At 34.5% G+C, this 12615-nt stretch overlaps 1 protein-coding gene across 2 annotated transcripts; it reads left to right on the top strand.

Annotated features, from left to right (window-relative positions):
* The first annotated feature begins 1777 nt into the window (after window positions 1–1777).
* On the top strand, window positions 1778–11151 carry LOC149896296 (uncharacterized). 2 transcript variants are annotated; one of them, XM_090118267.1, is made up of 7 exons: window positions 2970–3212; window positions 3531–3746; window positions 4462–4620; window positions 5216–5574; window positions 8381–8459; window positions 9296–9696; window positions 10733–11151. In XM_090118267.1, the coding sequence occupies exons 1-7, from the start codon at window positions 2984–2986 to the stop codon at window positions 11021–11023; spliced, it is 1734 nt and encodes a 577-aa protein (XP_089974393.1). In that variant the 5' UTR covers window positions 2970–2983; the 3' UTR covers window positions 11024–11151. The 2 variants fall into 2 exon arrangements, with proteins under 2 accessions (XP_089974394.1, XP_089974393.1); XM_090118268.1 differs by lacking the exons at window positions 2970–3212; window positions 3531–3746; window positions 4462–4620 and adding an exon at window positions 1778–1935.
* Window positions 11152–12615: the final 1464 nt, after the last annotated feature.

The raw sequence follows: 12615 nt of genomic DNA, 5'->3' as shown, positions 1-12615 counted from the left end.
AAATTTAAAAGATGGCAGTAAAGTTTTTTTTATAATGTTCTTGGTAAGAGCCAGCGCGCACGAGCAACTTTGTCTCCGCAACTATTTTGTCTCTCCCGCCCATGGGCTAGTATGAAAGTGCGCGCACGTAGCGACGCAACTCCCCATACAAATTGATGGGAGAGACAAAATAGTTGCGGAGACAAAGTTGCTCGTGCGCGCTAGCTCTAATGTGACTTAGTTTATTTGGTTCAATTGCAAGAGTATTGTAGAGGGCCCAGCAGCTCAGCATCAGGGTGACCAACGCAGCCGCCCGCTTCCGCAGCCAGGAGAACGAATAAATATACGTTTATAGTTTATCTGTGTTTTATTTTTTCAATTCAATTTTTTCATTCATTTCAGTATCTGAATTGATAATTTTGTTGGAATATATGTTTATTTGAAAATATTAGCAAGAGCATCGTGGAGTAATAAATATATGTTTATTTTACTAGCATTCCGCGCGCGGCTGCCCGCTGCACCCGCTTTGTAGAAAACTTAAATTATTTACTAGAACTATATCTACTTCTCCTAATTCTATCTATTAAAAAAATCCCATCAAAATCTCTTGTGTACCTAAGTATAAAGATCTAAGCATACGTCTGACTGCGGAAAGGGGCTTGTAGTCATGGTATTTTGATTTGATATCGGATTGATTATACTCTGTCCATTATATTATTTGCTTTTTGACAGCTTCACGCGTTTAATTGTATTGTCTATGTTAAAATGTCATACAAATAATTATCGTACTTCATGGACAGGTCCCGCCCACTTAGAGCGTATACGCACTATGCGGGTAGCCGCATTGCGGGTAGCCGTCCGGCTGACCGCAAGCACAATTATGTATGCAACCGCAGACCGCACAGTGCGCATAGAAATGAATATTACGTACATAATTGTGCTTGCGGTCAGCCGGACGGCTACCCGCAATGCGGTTACCCGCATAATGCGTATACGCTCTTAGTGATGCCTACACAGAATTATTCAATGATGGGTCGATAGATTAAAATAATCGATAGAAATACTCTGTAAAATATATCCGATACAGAAAAACTCTTCTATTATGTTATATAATTTAAACGTAAAGACAACCAAATTGTAAGATAGAAACCAATAGATAATAAAATATTAGTTTAGTTTAGTTTTAACATACAATGCATAGATATGTGGTCTTATTATTACATATCTTATTAGTACGTTTACGTTGTAATTATTATTTACGTACCTGATTCGATTTATGATAATATTTTGAATTTATAATTGAAATGGTATCACAATCGATAATCTTTTGAACATCACTTCTGGTATCACCCGTCGAGCTGTCAAAAAGCAATTCTTATAGTGGACAGCTTAGGTGGACAGACTATAAGTGGAGTAATTTTCGTGACGGTAAATCTAAGTTACCTATTGAAAATTTTAATGAACGATTAATGTGTTTGAGTCATGTTTGAGTAGTCAAATTGAAAAGGCGACTCGCAGAGCAGAGCAGCTTCACGCAATGTGCGAACATAATATAATATTATCTTGGAAATTGATACTAATCTTCATAGCAATTTAATATCTCGTCGGAATTAACCGTATCCATCTGCTTAGACAAATTTACAATGTTGGGAAAAATCCGTGATTTTTTTAAACGGTAGGTAACCTTTTCGCAAGCATGACGACGCGACGCGAAAGCCGACGCTTTGCGGCCAATTTGCCATCCGTTCTCAGTTCTGTCAATGTCATAAATGCGCCAAGATACCCTTGTCGTATTACTCTCAGAGTATTTTTTATTTAAAAACATGCCCAGCATGATAAAAACCGCCGCGAGGCAAGTTATTTTGAAGGTTTTCGAGTTTTTTGAATTGGAAAAGCGAAATGACGGGCCTGTATTACCCTTCCAAAAGCTTCACGAACGCGTTGCGGCTGCAGTAGGTATGTTTCATTTTAAACAATATTAAGTAGGTACCTAATTAATTCCATTTATGTTAAAATTGCAAAATAAAATAAATTTTCTTTGCCATGAAACGAACACGAACGATGTACGTAATGATACAAAATATATCAAAAGCGCAAGTGCAACTCGTGAAAGAATAAACATTAAGAAAACCAAAAGCGCCATCTATCGGTTACGTTCTGTAGGGGCGTAAAACGTGTTATCAATATAAAAAAGTTACAAGATCTAAGGTTACAATCCAACAGTAGAAAGATTTTCTTTTAAATTGGCTCAATCGTTCCCGAGATTAGCATGTTCATACAAAACTCTTCCTTTATTTACTATTCTTAAGTATAGATAATAATTCACTACCTACTTATTGTAAAACGAAGTCGTTGTTGCTGTCTGTCCGTCATCTATAATCCTAGTATAGGTACCTATATGCTTAGATCTTTAAAATTACGACGGATTTGGATGAGGTTTTATAATATAGCCACTTATTTACAAAATGGAAGGTTTTAACTTTTAGCACAATATATAATATGTATAGTACTATTTTCTAGTCGTTTTAGTATTATCAAGTTTTCTACAAAGCGAGCGAAGCCGCGTGAAAGCTAGTTATTACTTAAAAAAAACATAAAAGGATGATCAAAACTCGATAATAATAAGATTATTTTTAATATTTAAACATATATAATTTCTATATTTATTATATTATAGTCTTCAAGCGTAGAGTGAACAGAGGGTCGTTTCACTCAGTACATTTTAACTCCAGTACAAAATCGTGAACACGGAATAGTTCGAACATTCGCTATAAGATGGCACCACCTATAATGCATTTTGAACAAAATAATAAATACATTTATTATAATAGTAAGAAATTAATTTTTAATAATGAACTCAAATAATGTAAATAATATTTTAAAAGCAAACTATTGTATACAAAAATTGGAAATATCTAATTAGTATTTATCCGAAAATTGCAATTTTATAACGCTTCGTTCTAAAATCTTTGTTCGGATCAAACAAATTACATGTGTCAATGTCATGTTCAAAAAGTTTATATTTTTCTTTAAATGGTGGTTTTCGCGTTATTTTGGATTTTCTCACGACGATTTGGCTTTGTTTTATGGACTTTGGTGGCTCTGTTACATTTCTTTGACCTGTGCTCTGTTTTGGACTCCGACAACTGTTTTTTATCCGAACCCGGCTACATTTCATGGACTCCAATTTGCTGCAATGGCGGCAGAAAAAAAGTGTTGTGTGCCAAATTGTGGTGAGTGAATATAGAATAACTAATAGAATAAAAATAGGTTTTTTATGTTGTCAATTTCTAAACTGGAAAAATAACTTTCTACGATAATGCTAGATATCATTTGGGTATTTGGGTTAACCAATACTGTATCTTTTGGTTAATGTATCTTGTTACCTATTAAATTTCCTTTAGGAGAAAGGACAAGCAAAGCCGCTGACAAAAGCTAGTTTAATAGTAAAATTTAAATTAATTTTTTGACCTGAATCCCTTGTCATGGAATGATGATGAATGGTGTGAACGATCTTGCATTGTGGTGTCATAATTATACTTTGTTTTCAGGTTTGGCTAATGAAATTCTTCACAAATTTCCTAACCCTAATAAAGATATTGATCGCTTTAGAACCTGGATATATAATGTTGGAGGTGACATTTTGGGAAAGGATAATGAATACATCTTTAAGTACCGAAGAGTATGCCACTTACATTTTGAGGGCAAATATCACACCAGGAACAAAACACTTTCAATTAATGCTGTCCCCACACTTAGGTTATCAAGTAAGAAATTTATATTATTTTGGGTTCTGTACAGACAAAGGCAAATTATTCAATTACTAGACTAGCTTAGCACCCGCTGCTTCGCCCGCTTTGTCTAAAACCTAATAAATTATATACTAAAACCTTCCTCTTGAATCACTCTATCTATTAAAAAAACCGCATCAAAATCCGTTGCGTAGTTTTAAAGATTTAAGCATACAAAGGCACATAGGGACATAGGGACAGAGATAGCGACTTTGTTTTATACTATGTAGTGATTTCCATGTCTGTTGGTAAGGTAAAGTCACCAGTCATGGACAGTATAAGCGGTATTTTTTTTGTATTTGTAATTTATTCATTTTTCAATATACATTTTTTGGGATTTGTAGGTAAATGAAAAGCTCTTTTCTCAATCAGTATTCTCAATTTTTTGTCGGTACTTTTATTACTACCCTTTTAAAAATGAATGAATACTGTTGCGATCTTTACTAATATTATAAATGTGAAAGTAACCTGTCTGTTATGCTTCCACGGGAAAACGGCGAGTGAGATAAAATTCTGTGTAGAAATAGATTGAAACCTGGGGTATATAGGATAGTTTTCATTCATTTTGTTGTTTTTTTCTCTTCAACATACAAGATACACTTTACTGCAGTTAATAAATTAGTCGGTGTACTTATGCTAATATACTTTTTTGAATCATTGGGTAACTAAATATATTTTCCTTTTTTTTCAGAGAATGGAATTCTTCCTGAGGATGCAAAGGACACTGCAGAATTATTAATCTTTATAGATAATTCATTTGATTCAATGAATGGAAGTTTACAAAATGCAAAAACCCGCAGTGGCAAAGAGTTATTGAGAAATGTAACACCTCTAAAACCTGCACAAAAATGTATGGACTCAATCGAAAAATATATTAAAATTAGCGGTATCAATAAACACTTCGATTCTGAAGACTCCATTCAAGGAGAAGCTTTTAATTATTGCAATAAAGATTAAAGGAAGAGGATATAAATGATATTTATCTCATTTAAGTGTTTTAATTGGATTAAACCCCCTGAAATCGAATAAAATTATAAAACTAGAAATTGAAAAGAAAAGCCTGGGGAGAACACTCTAGGTAATGAGTTGTAGTTCGAACATTGCGTAATAGATGTCGCTAGTAGGAGACCCCGACTGAAGACTCTATAGGTACCCAGTTATAAAAATGTAGTTATAATAATGTACTCTGTGACATCAGGCGAGATTGTGGTCAATTAAAATATAAATATACTAGCTTACCGCCCGCGGCTTCGCCCGCTTTGTCTAAAACCTAATAAATTATATACTAAAACCTTCCTCTTGAGTCTCTCTATCTATTAAAAAAAACCGCATCAAAATCCGTTGCGTAGTTTTAAAGATTTTAAGCATACAAAGGGACATAGGGACAGGGAAAGCGACTTTGTTTTATACTATGTAGTGATAGTGATAGTGATATATATTTTCAGGCATTAGCAGGCGAAGTGTACAGAGAATAGTCAAGGACAGGAATACACCCCAGCCATCAACGTCTAAGCCGTGGAGAAATAAAACCAGAAAAATTAGGTGTGACAAAATAATTCTAGACGAATATGAAGAAGGACTCTTACGTCGGAAAATACACGAGTTCTATTCTCATAAGCAAAAAGTTCCCACTGTGAATAAGTTGTATGAGATTTTGCGAGAGGAAATCGGCTTTCAAGGGAGCAGGGAAACATTACGGAAGATTATAAAGAATATAGGTTTTAAGTACGTGAGATCGAAGACAAATAGACGTGTGTTGGTGGAACGGAATGATCTGTCTGCCAGTCGCGCGTATTATTTGCAGGTATGTAAACCGATTTTGAAAAAAGGAGGATTCGATTGTATCTTTATATTTTATATTTATTTTGTGCGTGCGTTTTCTTCTGAACGCGCACGGCTAGACCGATTTTAATTATTATTTTTGTGTCTTCAAATTTTGAACAAGTTACTTACTAACTACTTCGACTTATTATATTGTTTACTACCTTTCCGCCCGCGGCTTCACCCGCGTTTTCAAAGAAAAAGCCACATAGGTAGTTCCCGTTCCCGTGGGATTTCCGGGATAAACCCCATCCTATGTGTTAATCCAAGTTACCCTCTATATGTGTCCTAAATTTCACTGTAGTCTGTAATCGGTTCAGTAGTAGTATTTACGTTTGTGGAATAAACATACACATACCTCACAAACATTCGTATTTATAATATTAGTAGGATAGGATAAAAAAAAGTGAAGTCCCAGGTCCCCTAGTGGGGTAAGCAATAAGCATGCATTATTTATACATCTGTTTCACTGATTGATTTTCTTAGGGTAGGATAGGATAGGATTCAATTTTTTTCACTTCGTCGTTTGTGGACTCATTTTAATAGTTCTTTTTAAATAAAAAACAGATCGTGTGTACCGAGCACACGTGATAGAAGTAAAACTTCTTTGACAAGTTACAAAGTTACCTACCAAAATCATCGCCTCACTCCATGACGTGATGGTATCACCACAGTATTACCATCCTACAGTATGGCGACGAATGTACTTGTGCAGAGAAACGGAGGGGAACTGGCGGGGGGTCGGGCGACGAGGGCCGCTTAATGCAATCACGCTGAGTTTGCATTAACTATCGCGAAAGGACGACGCAGTCGTATTTTTTGTGTAATAATTTTATTATACATAGGTACTTACATATTCTATTATGACGCGCAAAAACTGTTCCGTTTACGGATGTAAATCTACATTGAAATCCCAGAAGGAAACAATATTTCAGAAAGATTGTATTAATTGTATCTGTTGAATTAAAATCAAAGCTATGTACCGTCAAATGTGGCTACTTGACCTTTACTTGGCAACTTGACCACACCTTCCGTTTAACAACAAAATATCAAATTTTGTAGAATTGAAAGCAAATTGACCTAACGTATCGATGTTGGTAGGTTTTTAAAATATTAATTGGCAACATATTTTAATTTTAAAGCGGTAACGCTGTTGGTTCTCGCAATATAACGTATCGAAGTGTGACTGTGACTAAGGATCTTTTGCCGGTGTCAGTATTATTATGTTTGTAGAGCTTAAACTGCACATCTCAGGTGAGTACAGTTTTGATATGTTGTGTAATAAACCCTAGAGATTGATTTTACAGTGAGAACTATCCAATTTTAGGCTCATCTGTCGAAATATTTGCTTGGGCATTGATGCCTCAGGTTAGGTCAAGTTGCCATTGACCGCTGCGTGGCAACTTGACCGACGCCTAGGGTTGACACAAAAAATAACGTGACTGCATTTTTTCCTTTTTTTATCTGTTTCGAGTTTTGCATGGTAAAATCAATAAATTTGCTGCAAATTTCGGACAATCAAGATACTTATACTCTCTTTGATGACAACGATTTAGCATATTTCTAATGAAAAATAAATGTTTCCTTACCTATTAATAAATACCTATAAGTATTAAGTAATATACATATACAAATGTATTAAATTTAGTTTAATAAATAAATAGTTCATTAAAATTTGTGTCTTATTTGTGACAACCCTATCCGACATGTAATGCTTTGTATGAAATCATTACAAATCCCGTGGCAACTTGACCAGGTAGCCAGAGCTTAACAGTTTATTGTAAAGCTTCGGGCTGAAATATTTAAAAAGTCAAAGACTTAAAAAGTAATAGCAACTTAGCCTAAAACAAGAATGTTAAGCATCTACCTATGAAAACTAATGTGCAAGGTCAAGATACCACATCAGTGCCAACTTGACCTGTATTACGTTTATTTGTAAATAATGTCAGATTCAATATATTTTAAAGAAATACCTAGTAAAAGTGAATGATGAAATCATTCATGACATGAACAAATCATAAAATGTTAATAAAAGTTTAACATAAATAAGTTAGCTAAGAAAAAGTAAAAAAATGTGGTCAAGTAGCCACATTTGACCGGTACCTACCTATATGTTGTCCTCATTATTTTCTAATCAGATTGTACATCCCAATGCGAATGCATTACTTAGTTAAATGGTATAATATACAATTAAGAACATCCAAAAATAAAGTGTCCACGTAAATAATATTTAGCAGTGCAATATCTGTAATTATATATTTATGAACAAATAATTACATCAGATTTAATAATCGCAATTATTTTGAATGTACATATGAATAAATGATTTCATCATAATATTAATAATCAAAATAGTTTTATTTCCCATTTGTTGCAACCCTAGCGTATTTTCGTGTGGCAGCGTAAGTACCTACGCTGGCGGCGGCATCGCGCGACATCAAAGGCGATTCCTTACTGTAGGAAATAATATTGTAATACTGTGGTATCACCATGACGCGATCTTGGAATTTTACTTAAGTTATAGGTACACTAGCTTCCGCCCGCGGCTCGCCCGCGTGGTGTTTTGATAAAAGGTAGCCTATGTTCTTTCTCAGGGTCTTAAGATTATCTGTGCCAAATTTCATCAAAATCGGTTGAGAGGTTTAAGCGGGAAAGCGTAACAGACAGACAGACATACAGAGTTACTTTCGCATTTATAATATTAAGTATGGATTAGTATGGAAGTAGGGATTAGTAGGGAAGTAGGGATGGTTAGGTAGATGATATTAATTTTATTTTTTTAATTTTAGGCAATAAAACAAAATGAAGAAATTGAGAAACTACCAGTTATATACTTGGATGAGACATGCATAGAAGTTGCCACTATAGGTAAGATATAAGAAATATATTAGTTAAATTTGATTAACACACACAGTGGGTTGCCTGGAAGAGATTACTGCTAAGTTATAAGGCCACCTTCTGTGCTAGTCTACTTATAAGTATGTAAGAAAAAGTGAAGTCCCGTGTCATCAACATACATCTGTTTCACTGATGCATTTCATTTAGGGACAAGTAGGATCAGCCTTCTGTGTCCTGCCAGACCGAGACATTTTTTTTTATCGTCTCCACTGGGAATCGAACCCAGGACTCCTCGGTTCTACGCTCACGCGTTAACCACTGTACCAAGTAGGCGGTCTATGTCAAGGAGTTATAATTAGTGTGTTTAAACCAGTCTATAATATAAAAATGAATCGCAAAATGTGTTGGTAAGCGTACTTGAGAACGGCTGAACCGATTTCGTTAATTCTTTTTTTTATAATATTCCTTAAAGTACGAAGATGGTTCTTATGAAAACATAAACATGTACCACGGGTGAAGCCGGGGCGGACCGCTAGTAAATAAATAAAATAATTGACTGACCGGTTGGCTTGTTTAGTGGTAGTGACCCTGCCTTCCAAGCCAGAGGTCGTGGGTTCGATTCCCACCCAGGGCAAATATTTGTATAATGAACCTAGATGTTTACACTGTGTCTGGGTGTTAATTATTATCAATATAAGTATGTATTTATTTAAAATTATATGTATATAATATGTTTATCAGCCATCTGGTTTCCATAACACAAGCGAAAGCTTAGTATTGAATCAGATCGTGCCGTGTGTGAAAATTGGCCTGGAATATTTATTTATTTATTTATTTATTTATAAAATAATCTAAATTGTCTCCAGATGGAAATAATCCTAACAAAAAACAGTCATATCTAATTATGCATGCTGGTAGCAAATCTGGTTTTATCCAAGGAGCAGAAGTCGTTGAAAAAGCCCAGTTAAAATTTGAAGAAGATAATATAAGCCAAGACGATTTCATACAATGGGTGCAACAAAAACTGGCGCCAAATTTAAAAGAAAACTCTCTAATAGTTATGGATAATGCAGTACATCATAATAAACTGATAAACAGTACTCCAACATATAATTCGTCTAAGGAGGAAATACAAGTGTGGCTTCAAGAGAATGGTATAATTGTTTCTAGTGAATTGACTAGACCGCAATTGATAGAAATTCTAAAGAAGAATAGGCCGGAGCCGGCGTATGCTGTGGATGCGGTTTTAAACGCGTTGGGACATAAGGTAAGAATTTAGGGTGTTTTTAATATAGTAGAAATTCTATTAACAAATTAGGGGGCGTCCATAAATTACGTGAGGTGTTTTTTTTTTAATTTTTGAACTCAATCCAACGTAAGATTAGATGAGATTTGACTCGACCCCTTAAACACCTCAAGTAATTTATGGATGCCCCCTTATGTGTTATTCTGGTACATAAGTTTACATCATTGCCGAGTATTATCAAATAGTAACAAACATACTTCCAAAAATTGTTTTCATTCACGTTAATAATTATTAATCTGTAAAAAAATAAAGAATTTTACAATTATTATCATGGGTGAATGTGGTGTCATTTTTAACAAAAATTCTTATATACCTATCTCTGATCTTTGACGACGCGGTTGGCGCAGTGGTAAGTAACTGCCTACTGAGCCGACGGTTCCGGGTTCGATCCCCGGTCAGGGCAAATATTTGTGTGATGAACTCAATTATTTGTTCTTGGGTCTGGGTGTTTATCTATATATATGTATTTATTAAATATTATATTTATCGTCGCCTAGTACCCGCAACACAAGCCTTAATTGAGCTTACTGTGGGACTAGGTCGATTTGTGTAATAATGTCCTATAATATTTATTTATCTGATAATAATATAAAATATTTAATAATATAAAATATAAAATATTTAATAATATATAATATTTATTTATCTTTTTCTTCTTTCTTTCTGATATTTACTTTAACATCATTCATTGTGAAAATTTTTGAAAGATAGAAGCAATCGGGATTAGGCGAAAGTCTCAAAGTCCAGCCCACCTCGAAAATGAACTATTTCTGTTCTTTAAAAATTATTCATTACTAACATTCAGCCCGCGGCTTCGCCCGCTTTGTCTAAAACATAATAAATTATATACTAAAACCTTCCTCTTCAATCACTCTATCTATTTAAATTAACCGCATCAAAATCCGTTGCGTAGTTTTAAAGATTTTAGCATACATAGGGCATAGGGACAGAGAAAGCGACTTTGTTTTATACTATGTAATGATAAATTTTCTTTCAGGTACTGCGTATACCACCCTTCCATAACGATCTAAATCCCATGGGAAAGATTTGGGCAGGTCTAAAGAGACAGATGATGACAGACAATATACCACAAGATGAAGTACCACAGCTTATAAAGGAAAAACTAGATATCATGAAACCTATACATTGGTTGCACTATTGCGCCGAAGTTAGTAAAATTGAAGAACAATATCTTAAAAACGATGTTTATTTGGACGATCCGTGTTATATAGATGTGTGTTCTGATTCTGGGAGCAGTGATGATGATGATGATGATGATTTTATGTGAATTGTAGGAAATATTGGTTAGGGGTGCTACAAGGAACCGGTCTGGGTCCTTCGCTCTTTCTGATATATGATAATGAAAAGTGTATGATATGAGTATTGTTTTTGAAGTAGTATAATTAGTTATTTAATTGTAAATAAATAAATGAATAAATGGCGAAGAAGTAGTAATTCACTTAGTTGTTGGAAGGGGATTGTACATATTATTTATTATTTTTTGCATTTAAATACACTTTTGTTTTCTGTGAAATGTTATGAAACTCTCCTGTCTCGACAACACGATTATTTAGTAATTTTTTATACCAAGAAATACATTGATGTAAATAGGTACCATAATATATAGTTATTGTTAAAAATTAATACATGACAAGATATTTTTTTTGTTAGCAAATAAAATAATATGTATTTACTAATTCCCTGTTACATAGAAACTTACATGTTACATTTCTTTGAAATATTTAAAGAGAATTAAGTTCTTCTGGAAAATCAAAAGGAATATTTTATTCTGAATAAAAAAAATATACCTATGTAATACCTATGTAAGTTCTTACTTACTTTAAAACTACTGAACCGATTTCAAATATTATTTATTTTTAATGTAGATGAGTGATACCTTAGTGCTTGTATAATAGGTATGCTATATAAAAAATGCCCATATTAGACCCTGAATCGTTAACAATTTTTTATTCCAAATTTCATCCAAATCGGTGCTGTAGTATCATAACATTCGCGTTGAAAATTTAAAATAAACTATTTTTTATGTAGTGTCGCTGTTAGCCCTGCTTACGGCTCGTCTTTCGCGTTGCCGCGGCCGGAGCGACGAAATTATCTTCCCACACCATCTATTGAGATGATTTGTCCTTACATATAAGACCGAAGGAGTAGAATACATTCGATTGCTCTGGCGGGATCACGGGTGGTCGAGAGGTCAGGTATCGCCCTGGTAAGGCCACAGAGTAAGTAATATACTACGGATAGGCGAAAGACGCGGGTTCGAATCCCGCCTCATGATAGAATTTATTCTATTCTTCAAAATTTATCATTTACTAGCTGCTCCGTGTGGTTTCACCCCCGTGGCTCCACTACAGCTTTTGGTCGTAGCGTGATGATATATTATAGCCTTCCTCTATAAATGAGCTATCTAACACCGAAATAATTTTTAAAATCAGACCCGTAAGTAGTTCCTGAGATTAGCGCGTTAAAACAAACAATCAAACTCTTCAGCTTTATAATATTATTATAGTATACCTAGATTTAAGCATGCTAAATTTACGAGCCAGAATGTTTAAGAATCTATGTAATCTGTACCTACCTAACATCTTGACTGCTGGCCGGTTGGCTTGGTTGGTAGTGGCCCTGCCTTCCAAGCCAGAGGTCGTGGGTTCGATCCCCACCCAGGGCAAATATTTGTGTGATGAACATAGATGTTTGCTCTGTGTGTTAATTATCTATATAAGTATTTATTTCAAATTATATACATATGTATGTTTATCAGCCATCTGGTTTCCATAACACAAGCGAAAGCTTATTAGCTTAGTATGGGATCAGATCGTGCCGTGTGTGAAAATTGTCCCGAAATATTTATTTATTTATTAT

Source organism: Colias eurytheme, chromosome 29 (genome assembly GCF_061535395.1).
Source record: "Colias eurytheme isolate Ceu_HAF_F1 chromosome 29, ilColEury1 Martin Lab GWU primary, whole genome shotgun sequence".
Lineage (NCBI taxonomy): Eukaryota > Metazoa > Arthropoda > Insecta > Lepidoptera > Pieridae > Colias > Colias eurytheme.
The sequence above is the reverse complement of the archived record's forward strand: the minus strand, read 5'-3'. Positions and strand labels throughout refer to the sequence as shown.